The 12,538-nt window shown below is 35.1% G+C and overlaps 1 protein-coding gene across 1 annotated transcript; it reads left to right on the top strand.

Moving 5' to 3' along the window:
* Nucleotides 1-787: 787 nt before the first annotated feature.
* Nucleotides 788-12,466, top strand: LOC129928260 (uncharacterized). The gene is made up of 2 exons (XM_056041823.1): nucleotides 788-1,087; nucleotides 7,673-12,466. Exons 1-2 carry the CDS (start codon nucleotides 1,063-1,065, stop codon nucleotides 8,605-8,607), a joined length of 960 nt encoding a protein of 319 aa, XP_055897798.1. The 5' UTR covers nucleotides 788-1,062; the 3' UTR covers nucleotides 8,608-12,466.
* The last annotated feature ends 72 nt before the right edge of the window (nucleotides 12,467-12,538 follow it).

The following is a 12,538-nucleotide window of genomic DNA, read 5'->3' as shown; positions in this document are numbered from 1 at the left end:
ACGTAACGACTTTGGAGCATTTCTTGGAAACTGGAAGCTTATCCCCTAGTCGTAATTGAAGCTCTATTCCGAGGTTACTCCTTAGACCAGGGGTGGCCAACCTTTATCTTCCTTGCGCCATAGATTGGTCACCCCTGCCCTAGACAGTTGATTGTCAACTTGAATTCTTTTCGTTCAATACGCATACAGCTAGTTTTATACAAGTCATTCAAAGTCTTTCAAGGCAAACGGCCTTTTCTTTAAATTCTATCAAATGTGAACTCGAGATTAAAATCAAAGTTCTCATGGTGTAATTAGATAATCAGCGGTCCCTCAAACATCCTAGCTAGTTAATACGGAGAGGACGCTTTTGTTTTGTATGGAAGTGTGTCACAAAAAAAAATGTTTGAGAAACACTGAAATCTGAAATACACCCTGTTTTGAACAAAACAAAAAGTTTATTTCGAATGTAAAAAAGAAGTTTCAGACGTTGGCACACATACCATCAAGCTCAAAATGATAGCTCTATCTACCGTTAAACTAAATCATATTTATATTGATAATGAAACTCTAAACTCTAGACTAATTAATAACTCTATCTACTCTTCCCCCCCCCCCCCCACTCAAAAAAAAAAGTGGACTAGACCGAGCTATGTTCTAAAACTTTTAGCTATTACTCACTGTTTACAGCTGGTTTCTTACAAAGGATTTATTTCGGAGTGCTCTAAATACCATTCAGTCGATACAGCAAACAAAATATAATAGTCTAGTTGTCATACAATGTGTGTATATACTAAAAGATGTGTACGTGTGTGTGTGTGTATGTGACTATGTGTAATTCTTCAACTCCCCAGGAACAACATTCTACTTTAAACTGGAAAAGACAGACAGTGAAAGTTCACTAGATAAATCTCTCCCGGATAAAACTTAATTACACCTACATCACGGATTTTCAACAAGAGTTAATTATACACATCCTAAGTGTCAAGTGATAAAAAAACAGATAATAATAAGATCCAGTAACAGTAGCAATCAAGCGATCAGTATAGCCCTGTGTGAGAACTGGACCCTACTCCTTTCAGAATGGCTTTTTATGAAAATAAAATAGGTAAGTAATTGGTTAAGAATTTTGTGATTGGAACTTTTTTAAACTAACCTGTTTTTTCTTTCTTTTTTATGTCGCCAATGAAATAATAATTCGCTAGAAGCGGCTAGATGAAAGTATCCTTAGTTAATATTATAGGGCATTAGCAGTATTAGATTTCAATATAAAACCATTCTATCTCTCATTAGGTTTTCTTCTTTAATAAGTAATTACAATCAGAGACAAGAAAAATGTGGATAATACTTTTAAAAACAACATTACCTTGAATGTGCTTTTTTTTTAGATGAAGACTAACACTGAGAAATTAGTACGTGATTGGACATAGAGTTTTGTTACTTTTGTTTTGCATGCCTGCAGCCATTAGCATGCTCCGAGTGCAATGGTCCCGACTCCAATCAGTGGACCAGTTGGGGGGTGGGGGGCATGTGAGAGAACGTTTCCGTTCTTCTTTTTTAAAAGCATTTTTTTTTAATGGCTTGAGTCTGAATTTGAGTTAAGGGTCTTGAACATCCATGATAGAAGGCCAACGTGCTAACAACTGAGCTATTCAAGTGCTTGTAAATATTGAAGGTGTCTATTGTCTATTATAGTCTATTGTTAGTTGAATTTTTATATCAAACAACCAAATTCTCCACACAAGGCTGATCTCCTCTCGGCTTGGTATATTATCTATATACAAAAAAAAGTATTAATTAAGACTAATTGATTAACTAAATGGTTAATTGTTTGGTTGATCCATTTGTTGTCAACAGAACACTTCGCACATTTTGAGTATTTAGCGGAACACTTTGCTTATTTTTTTAGAGAGTTTAAATCACGTGGTGTCCTACTAGTTAATTATTCCAGTAGTTCATGGAACACTAGGGTTTCGCAAAACACAGTTGGGAAACACTGTTTCTAGATATTCATTAATATTGAACATAGCAAAAGTGGGAAGATCGTTTCAAGTGGCACAACACATTGTCTCAGGCTGGCCTTATTCATCTATAGCAAACTTTAACTCTTTCTTTTCGTAATTAGTGTCCTCGTTCCGATAGTTTATTCATTTTGCTCATTTGTATTTCACTATCCTGTTCTGATTAAACTTCAATAACTTTTTTGTTAGTTCTTGGAGAATGTTATATCTGGTATCGAATTATAGGAGAATGCACGCTCTTTTTACACAGCATACATTAATGTTTATAAATCCAAAAATCCTTTTAGTTTCATGGGTTCAAATCAGCGTTGGTATTGTCAATTAGGAAAGAAAGAGTTAATTTCGGAGAAGTTTCTAAGTAAAAAAAATACATTTTAATCATCCTTGGTAAAAGATAGAAGTGGATTTTTTAAAACTCGATCTGAGACTTGTGATAACATTGTTACAAAGTCAAGAGTTTTACTAACAAGGCGCTCATTACAATGGCGTTGATAATTTATCAGTATGATTCTTCTTCGTTTGTTATGTTCTGCACAATGATTTGCATTAAGTTAGTTTTTTTCTCGTTTTAATGTACTTTCCTTGTTTGTACCGTATCAGTTCACTTATAGAAACGTTTTGTTTCCTCGTTTATCCGTCTGTCTGTCACGTGGAGATTAAAAACAACATGATGTCACTGTTGGCTGTACGATACTTAAAATAGAAGCAACAACGTTTTTTGTTTTGTTTTGTTTTGTTTTGTTCTTCTGAACATTGCACTCGTGCGTTGTGATCACAGACCTATATATATTATATCTAAACTGAAAAACGGAAACAAATTCTTATCCGCGATTGATTAACTCACATATGTTTAGATTGTTATCATTAGTCATCTTATTGACATTTAAATAGATTGATTGATCTTTTTAGATTATGTATAAAAAAATTGCAAAATAATAATTATGAGACGAGGGTGCTCTTTTTCGATGTTTAACTACTAGACAGTGGCGTAACTAAGGGGGGGGGGGATGGGGGGGGGAGAATTTTAAAATCCCCCCGGGCCCCCACCTAGGGGGGGCCCCCAAATGGGTGTCCGAAATAAATGTGTAAATACATAAATTAATATATTTGATTGACAAATAGTGTCAACGGGTGTCTTTTTTTTTTCAACATTTATGGATTAAATTCATCTCAAAGACTAAACCTAGATCTAGGTCTATCAGTACGTTGACTTTGTTTTTACAAAAAAATTTTCCCACAGAGATCAAAGTTTTTTTTAAAGTTAGTTTTACATTTTAAACTTTGTTGCCAAGAATAAAACTGCATGATATACAGCGAATTCCAGGTATCTTGTTACCTTTACTAATAATAGATCTAAATGGCGAGTATTGTGTGGCTACACTAATTAACCTTGAAGCAAAATTTACAGAATCGAGTATAACAGATCTAAAAGTTATTCTTAATAATGCGAAAATAGTCCATTATTCGGGTTTGGCGTCTATAATTTCAGAATTAAACTTCACACTCGAGTTATTACCCCTCTATTCATCTTTCCTCATTCCAATGTAAACTCTCTTTTTATTTCCATCTAATCCTTTTGCTTTCGCACAAAACATAAACAACAAACAATGACGTAATATCATATAATATTAGCACATCCTTCCTTTTGAAGTTATTATCACACCCTTCCTTTTAAAGTTCTTAAGAGTGATATCTACTCGCAGGGCCGGCCCTAGCATTTGCGGGGCCCTATGCGAAACGGATCGCGCGGGGCCTAGTCTGGGTAGGGATAAGCATAATGTCAAAATTATTTTTTTTTTTATTTTGAAAATAGGCCTACGTTCGTCTTTGCAATAAATTTTTATCAAATGAAAGCTCACAATGCCACTTTTCATTTATTGACACCCCAAAATGTCAATTTGGTCTATTCTTCAGGAGATCTGAATAAATTCAAAAAAAGTTCGACTTTATCGTATATTTTGCCTTTTCATGAGATTTCCTGGAGGCCCTGGAAAATCAGGAGGTCGCGAAAACAATCTTAATTTATTTACGTTATAATGGTTTAATTTAGTACTTAGAATTAGCGAGGGGCCTATGAAAGCGCGGGTCCCACTGCGACCGCATAGGCTGCAGAGGCCTAAGGCCGGCTCTGTCTACTAGGAACTTTAACTATTCGTCCACTTCTGGTTGTCTTGACTGGCACAACAAGTTCTCTAGACATTGGTCTATAATTGTCTGTTTCGTTTGTTCCAATAGTTTGCAGTTCATTGTCTTCATCGGTATCATAGTACCCAGAGATGTCTTCATCGAAACTCTTATTCAAAAAACGTTGATTTCTTCTGTATGTTTTTCCATTGTTTGTCTTTATGATGTAAGATCTGGGTGCTGAATTTTTTTTTTATGACAACAACTTTCTGCCATGTTTGACCTAGACGAACTCTCCGACAGAATAATCTTTAGGTAGTCAAGCTTTTGCATCGTATTTCACTTTGCTATTCATCTGTCGTTCGTTGAGTAATGTCTCTGCATTTTCAGCTACCTATGGTTTCAATAGTTTGGGATCAGTTGGAATGATTCCCTGAGTCTTCTACTCGTCAGCAGTTGTGATGGTGAATACGGCAGTCCACTTATCGGAGTATTTCTATACGCGAGCATAACGAGATATGGATCTTTCCCACTTTTGTATGCTCTGAATATTTTTGCTTTCGCACAAAACATAAACAACCAACAATGACGTAATACCATACAATATTAGCACAGAATCTTCTTCATGCATTGGAAAATTAAGAATTTTTTGCCTATCTTGAATTCTGGTCAAAGCTCCTGCGCCCAATTAATATAGTTCAGAAGAAACTACAAAAGTCTGGACTGCATATACGGGAAGCTGCTAAAGAAATTAGTACCCTTTTATGCTTTCTGCAAAATGATGAGAAACTGACAAAAACCCAATCCATCGAAAAAGCAAAAGAAGGTAGTGAATACTATGGATTCCCTGTAATCAAAACAACCAGAAGAAAGAAAAGACTTGATGGGAAGTTGAGTTCTAATGTAGGACTGTCAATAGAACTGCATTTCAAACGTGTTGCGACAGAAGTGCTGGACAGATTTCATATGGAGATGAAGGGCAGATTCCAAAGGGTGGAAAGAAAATGGATACCTTTGGGTTTCTTCTTGAACCTAGACACCTGTTAGATGAAGACACGCTTATGACAAACTGTGCTACTTTTCCTGTTTGTATGATGAAATAAATGGAAAATCGCTTTTTCAATGATGTCATTGATGCACGAGCACTTTTCATAAACAAACCAGTAATACAATCACCAATAGACATATTCAGGAAACAGGCTTCATATGGCAATTACGTGTGCTCAAACTTTGCAACCTCCTCCGAATACCGCTAACTCAGGCCACTTCCATTACGTCATGTGAGAGATCATTCTCAAAGCTCAAGTTCATCAAAAACTATCTCAGGAGCACAATGACGCAAGAAAGGCTTATCATGGTTTTAATGTCAGTGAAGTCACAAATACTAGAAAGTATCGATGTAGATGTTGTTATAGATTTCTTTGCTGCACAGAATGCACGACGTGAAGCGATATCAATTGAGAGTTGTCACTTTTGCATTATTTAACTAATAAACAACGGCAATATTCATTAAAAGAGTCTTCATGATAATTTTTTTTTTTAAGTTTACTGATATACTGAACCAATTTGATTTTGGGCTTATATATATTTCGTACATTATCTCATGTCATATGTCGAATGTCAAAATGCAAGGGGCCCCCAAAGAGGTCATTCCCCCCGGGCCCCCAAATACCTAGTTACGCCCCTGCTACTAGATCTAGATCATGTCTATGAATCTAGATTCTAGATCTAAACATTAAATTATTTGTTACATAGGTTAGGGTTGAAAAAAAAACAACAACTTTACTTCTTATAACTACAACAACGCCTTTTTTCAACTTAAAAAAAATAATTCTGGACATCTTTTGTAGTGTTAAAAGATCTCCATGTCCACTCTAGATAAAATATGTATAGATCTGTGGTTGTGGCAATGAATGTGGTTGTGACAATGAAATAAACACAATTTTATTTTATTGTTACGTATTTTAAAGTCTTGTCTAGGAATCAAAGATCAGAGAAGACCCATTTCGACTATTGATCACAAGACACACGTACGACTCTTTTATGTCCCCCCTCCCCCCGCGTCCTTCAATTCTTTTATCCCACTGCTTTGGTATTATGGAGTGTGTGTGTGTGTTTCTATGGTGACAGTAAGAAGAAGTTAGTGATTGGTTGGTAGCTATGCAGTGTGAATGATGCAAGTTAAGCTGTCTTGGTACGCTAGACGAGTTCAGAATGCTAGAGTGAAAAGACGTGTGTTTTTTTTTAATAAGTCACATAAAAAAACACCATTTTATAATATTTCTTAAGTATACTATATTTATTTCATTCAATTTCTAGTTGTATTTGTCTATATTTTAATAAAATTTATATTTAGTTTTGTTAAAAAAAAAATTATATAAGTTATTTCAAGTTTATTAACTCTTTCTCTCCTAATTGACGTTGATTTGACCTCATTAAATTAAATTAATATTTTGATTGTAAAGAATTTACTTTGTGTTCTATAAAAAGAGCAAGCATTCCCCTTTAATTCTATACCAAGTAAAACACTTTCTGATTACTAATTTAAAAAGTTATTCAATCTTAATCATAACAGGGTAGAAAAAATACTAATGAGCGAAATGAAGGATTCCGTTGGAACGTGAAAAATAATTACGGAGAGAAAGAGTTAAGTTAAGATACACCTACAGTGGTTTAGTTGTCTACCAGCAGTATGGTGCTTTAAGTCAACAACCTTGAACAAAAGTTAGACAGCTTCAGTCTACTGGCATAAATATACAGCTTCAGCCAACTGACATAAATATACAGCTTCAGCCTACTGACATAAATATACAGCTTCAGCCTACTGACATAAATAAACAGCTTCAGCCAACTGATATAAATATACAGCTTCAGCCTACTGACATAAATATACAGCTTCAGCCAACTGACATAATAAACATCTTCAGCCTACTTACATAAATTTACAGCTTCAGCCAACTGACATAAATAAACAGCTTCAGCCTACTGACATAAATAAACAGCTTCAGCCAACTGATATAAATAAACAGCTTCAGCCTACTGACATAAATATACAGCTTCAGCCAACTGACATAATAGACAGCTTCAGCCTACTGACATAAATAGACAGCTTCAGCCTACTGACATAAATATACAGCTTCAGCCAACTGACATAAATAGACCGCTTCATCCTGCTGACACATAAATAGACAGCTTCAGGGAACAGAGCTGGCGTTGACAATTCTCTTTCCGCACTGTCTATTAGAGCCTCTCCCACACAAAAAATAAACTACTGGCGGAAAAAAAAATCTCTCTAATATAAGCCTGCTTTGATCGCAACAAACAAATAACCATTATATACATGTTTTCTTTATTAATCATCTTGTTCCTAATAAATAGATTTGATATATGCCAATACGGATAAGTTGAGATTAATTAGAGTTAACAAAAAAGATTATGATACAAATTAAATAGGATCATTGATCTTAATGGTTCAAGAGCAACAACTTTTGTTTTCGTGCTATATTTCAAACTTAATATTAACAGTACGTTTTAAAATCTCTCCTTAGGATTTCATGAAACTCATGTGCTGGGGGACGAAGAAGAGGCCGATCAAAACAGACTTTTACTGAACTGCAAGAAGAATCCTGGCCATGGAGTCTTCACACCTGTGGAGTCGTTTAGTTTGTACGACCTACCCAGAAATTATCGTGACAATGATCTGTTAGATCTCATCAAAGCTGCAGCTGACATGACGGTCAGAGTCGATGTCAAGAAGACCAGTCCAGACAGGCCTCAGTTCTGGCCAGGCACTTACGGGCCATACCCTTTCTATACTATGAGAGGAAAGACAAATTTGCGGATGGGAAGCGGAAGAGTGAAGTGGGTTTATAAGCATACGGACGTCAATAGTATCCGGGTCAAGGACGAGGACATCAAATGTTTATGCGTGAAATGTCAACACAAGCCTAGCAACGTGGTGTGGGAGTTAATTGTGGATACAGCCACACATGTGGTATTTGATGATGTGGAGGCTAAGCATACCACATTGAGATTGTTTTACGACAGCGACGACGACAGCTCGCAAATCATCCTTGACAGCCCCCAGGCGTTCATAGTGAATGTTGAGAGAGATTGGTGCAGTCTGAGATACGTGACCTGCGCAAAGGAACTGGGGGAGAAGCTGTACCAAATCAAAGAAAACTTAGTTAACGTCTGGAGTAAAGTCTATTACAAATACAGGCTATCCAGAGAAGATGACAGGCTGGCCTTTATAGTGTCACACCCTCATGGCTGTCCTAAGCAGATCAGCTTTGGTCAATGGATCCAGAAACGTCGAGTGGGGGATAATTTTGTTCAGTTTACCTATACAGTAGCTACTTGTCCCGGAAGCAGCGGGGCTACTGTTTACTGCCTTGGATTCAGACGGTGGTCTTATCTTCTAATACATAGTGGTGCAACACTCTATGGACTTAATTTTAGTGGTAATGGTTATGTTAAATAATACGTGACACTTTAAAAAAAAGTGATTCTCTTCATCAAACATGCTATATTAGTAACCACTAGATAAACGGGAAAATACCATGTTGAATAGGACAACCTACTATATATAGTTTAATCTCATAGGCAGCAGATTACCCGGATATAAATATATCTTCATATTAACAGGATGGGGGAAATGCCTCGATACCATATAGAAAATTAATCATGGTTAGAAATATAAGCTTCGTGTTTCGCTTTTTTTTTTTAACTGATGTTAGTGTTTTGTTTTTTTCCAAAACTAGATGAGATCTACACGCTTATGATATTAGTGACTGAGCTGACCACATATTTAGCCGACTTTGTATACACAAAACACAAGAGATTTGGTATAATAGTCATAGAAGGATTTAGTCTTGACCGTAATAGAGATATAGGGCCCTTTATAATCTTATCTTATCTTATATAATACAGACGTTACTTCAAAAAAGAAGATGATTACGTCCTACGCGTCATGCATTTAGTCATGCATATTAACCAATGACTTAAATTCTGCCAAGTCACTGGTTTTCCTGGCTAGCTCAGGCAACCCATTCCATGCTCTAATTGCACTAGGGAAGAAGGAGCACTTGTACAAATTTGTCCTAGCATATGGGACGAGGAATGTGCCTTTATCTTTGTGTCTTTCAGAGTATTTTATTAAATTTTGTTTTTGTATTTGAAGATTATGGTTCAGTGTTTTATGTATTATTGCTACTTTACTTTTGAGCCTTCTGTCCTGAAGGCTTTCTAAATTTAGTGATTTTACTAAAGGTGTTACTCTAGTCAAATGTGAATATTCGTTTGTTATGAATCGCACTGCTCTATTTTGTGTCTGTTCTAGTTTCTTAATGTTTTCTTGAGTTGAGGGGTCCCAAACAGAGGATGCATATTCTATTATTGGCCTAACCAAGGTTAAATAACATTTTAGTTTTATGTTCTTATTTGATTTATAGAAATTTCTTTTAATAAATCCTAATGCTTTGTTTGATTTTTTTGTAGTTTCATCAATATGTGGATTCTATGACAGTTTTTCATTTATTATAACACCTAGGTATTTTGCGTTTTTAGTCTGTGTTACTGGTTTGCCATGAATAAGATAAGTGGAATTAATTTGTTTTAGTTTTTTTGTTACTCTTAACAACTGACATTTTTCTGGGTGGAAAGACATGCTCCAATTTGATTCCCATTTCTGTAATTCATCTAATTCTCTTTGTAAAATATCTGTGTCTTGTGTTGTTTTTATTGTTCTATATATTATGCAATCGTCTGCAAATAATCTGACTTTTGTTCCTGAAGTAATGCAATTTGGTAAATCATTTATGTAAATTAAAAATAGTAGTGGACCCAAGACTGTTCCTTGAGGTACACCTGAGTTTACTGTTATCGGTGTTGATTTAGAGCCATTTATTATTACAGTTTGTTCTCTCCCTATCAGAAAGTCTTTAATCCACTGATGCAGTGGACCATTAATGCCGAAATATTTTAATTTTTTAAGCAAACTATGGTGGTGAACTTTGTCAAAAGCCTTAGAAAAATCTAGTAAGATAGCATCTATTTGTTCACTATTATCTAAACCTTTTGAAAAATCATCAATTAGTCCTATTAGTTGTGTTTCACATGATCTATATTTCCTAAAGCCATGTTGGTATGGTGTGAGGACATTATGTTTGTCTAAGTGGTTTATGATGTTGCTACATATTATGTGTTCTAGGATTTTACATGTAATGCTGGTAAGTGATACTGGTCTGTAGTTTCCTGGGTCAGATTTTTCTCCTTTTTTAAATAGGGGGGTGACATTAGCTTCTTTCCAGTCCTTTGGTACTCTGCCCTGGTTAAGTGAAGCCTGAAAGAGTATTTTGAACACTGGGGCTAGCTCATTACTTAGTTCTTTGAGTAATCTAGCTGGAATACCATCAGGTCCAGAAGCTTTATTTGGTTTGGTGTTGGCTAATAGTTTTTGAATTCCATTTTCTTGTACTACTATATCTTCTATGTTGTCTACTTGGTTCAAATTCAGTAATATGTCTTTGTCTCCTGGGGCTGAGAATGCTGATGCAAAGTATTTGTTTAGAATGTTTGCTTTAGTTTCATTATCATTATGTATTATGTTATGTTCATCTTTTAATGGCGCTACGCCTGTTGTTTCCATTTTCTTAGACTTAATGTATGACCATAGGTTTTTGTTGTTGTCTTTAGATATTACATTGTTTATGTATTCACTCTGCAGCTGTCTGCTTACTTTTTGGGTTAAGTGTTTAATTTTTATATACTTTTTGTAAACTCTTTCTGCATTAGTTTCTTTAAATTTTCTATATAGGTTTTCCTTCTGTTTACAAAGCTTCTTTAGTCTATTATTAAACCAGCATTTATTTATTTTGTTTGATGTGTATTTAGTTGGTATTTGATTTTCTATAATGCTTTTAAGATGGTTTTTAATGAAATTCCAGAGGTCATCGACTGGTTGGTTAATGTCTTTTTCTAATAAGAATGTTTGTTGAAAGTTTAATGCAGCTTGGTGTAGTTGTGTTAGGTTACATTTATTCCAGAGTAAGATTTTTCTTTTGGGTTTTGTATTGGCTACTGCTTTTATCTGACTGTGTATTTTTATGATTTCATGGTCTGATAGACCAGGGATAATATCATAATCAACTACTAATCCAGGTCTGTTGGTTAAGAAGAGATCTAATATGTTGTTTAATCTAGTTGGCTTTTTAATGATTTGATCTAAACTTAGGTAAGTAGGTAACTTAGATAAGTTAGTACAAAATAGGATTTCCTGATACCTAGAGGCCACTAGAGGGTTAAATTTATATACAATTAAAAAGATTTTTTTTCTAAAATCATTATTTGTCCACTTGGACGATTTAAAAAAAAAAAGAGGGGGCAAAAAAAAGTGGAGCCCCCAAAAGCTATAGTTTTATGTAGCTTATAGGTCTATCTAAATCTTGCACTGGTAATGGTAGAGGAAGGGGGTACAGGAGACTAAGGTGGTGACTGTGTTTAATGGTTGGCACAGAGCTAAAGTAAAAATATACATAGACTTAGTTGCAGTGCTGAGTTGAACTTGCTTATAGACGTTTCACTCTTCTCGTTTAGCAAAACTCCAAGACCTCCAACAGTCCTGCACTCAGTAGCGTAGCTAGGAATTTGCAATCATTTTGGGTGCCTGGGGGGGGTCTTGCTTTTCGTGTAATATTTAATGTAAAAAACACTCGTTTGGGGGCTCCCCTCAAGTGGGGGCCCGGGGGATTTTCAAATCCCCCCCCCCCTAGTTCGGCATCTGCCTGCATTCTTGTTGTTGCTTTTTTTCAGCAAAATTTTCATTTTTTTTTTCAAAACTATAGAATTATAAGCTTACACCATAGACTGTACATAAAGTCTATGGCCTACACTTAAAGACCTGAAAATATGTCTATCTCAATGATGTGACCAGCTGAGTTTAGAGAATACTTACTTTAATTATATTGCAAATAAATACAATCAAGAAAGATAAATAGTGGTTTAATATAAGCGTGTGTAAATAAATAAAACCCCTACTACCTGAATATATTTTCGTTAATTTAATACAAAGATATAAAGGTTCGGCTTCAAACATAATGTTATTTACTACTTTCTGTATTTTAATTCCTAGTAGTATATTTAATTGGTCTTAAAAAGCCATATTTAAACATACCTATTAATTTGATGTGCATATTGTAATGATTACAGTTTATTGCCATTCATATGACACTTTTATGTTTAGGATTGTGTTTACGATGTAATGCTTACGTCCCTTGGAGTATATCCAAAGGCACACACATAATCGGTTGCCTGGGAATCATGATTAAAACACACTGAAAAGATTTCTTTTTTTTTTTCCCTTTCTTCAAACACATAAATTCGATAAATGCATTTAATCCAAAATTCAGCATCAA

The sequence above is a fragment of the Biomphalaria glabrata genome, chromosome 9 (assembly GCF_947242115.1).
Source record: "Biomphalaria glabrata chromosome 9, xgBioGlab47.1, whole genome shotgun sequence".
NCBI classification, from domain to species: domain Eukaryota; kingdom Metazoa; phylum Mollusca; class Gastropoda; family Planorbidae; genus Biomphalaria; species Biomphalaria glabrata.
The sequence above is the reverse complement of the archived record's forward strand: the minus strand, read 5'-3'. Positions and strand labels throughout refer to the sequence as shown.

Bases quoted from the DNA above. Each gene is read 5' to 3' on its own strand.
- LOC129928260 (XM_056041823.1), top strand. From the start codon at position 1,063: ATGGCTTTTTATGAAAATAAAATAG. The intron at 1,088-7,672 runs GTAAGTAATTGG...ATCTCTCCTTAG, and splicing joins TTTTTATGAAAATAAAATAG to GATTTCATGAAACTCATGTG.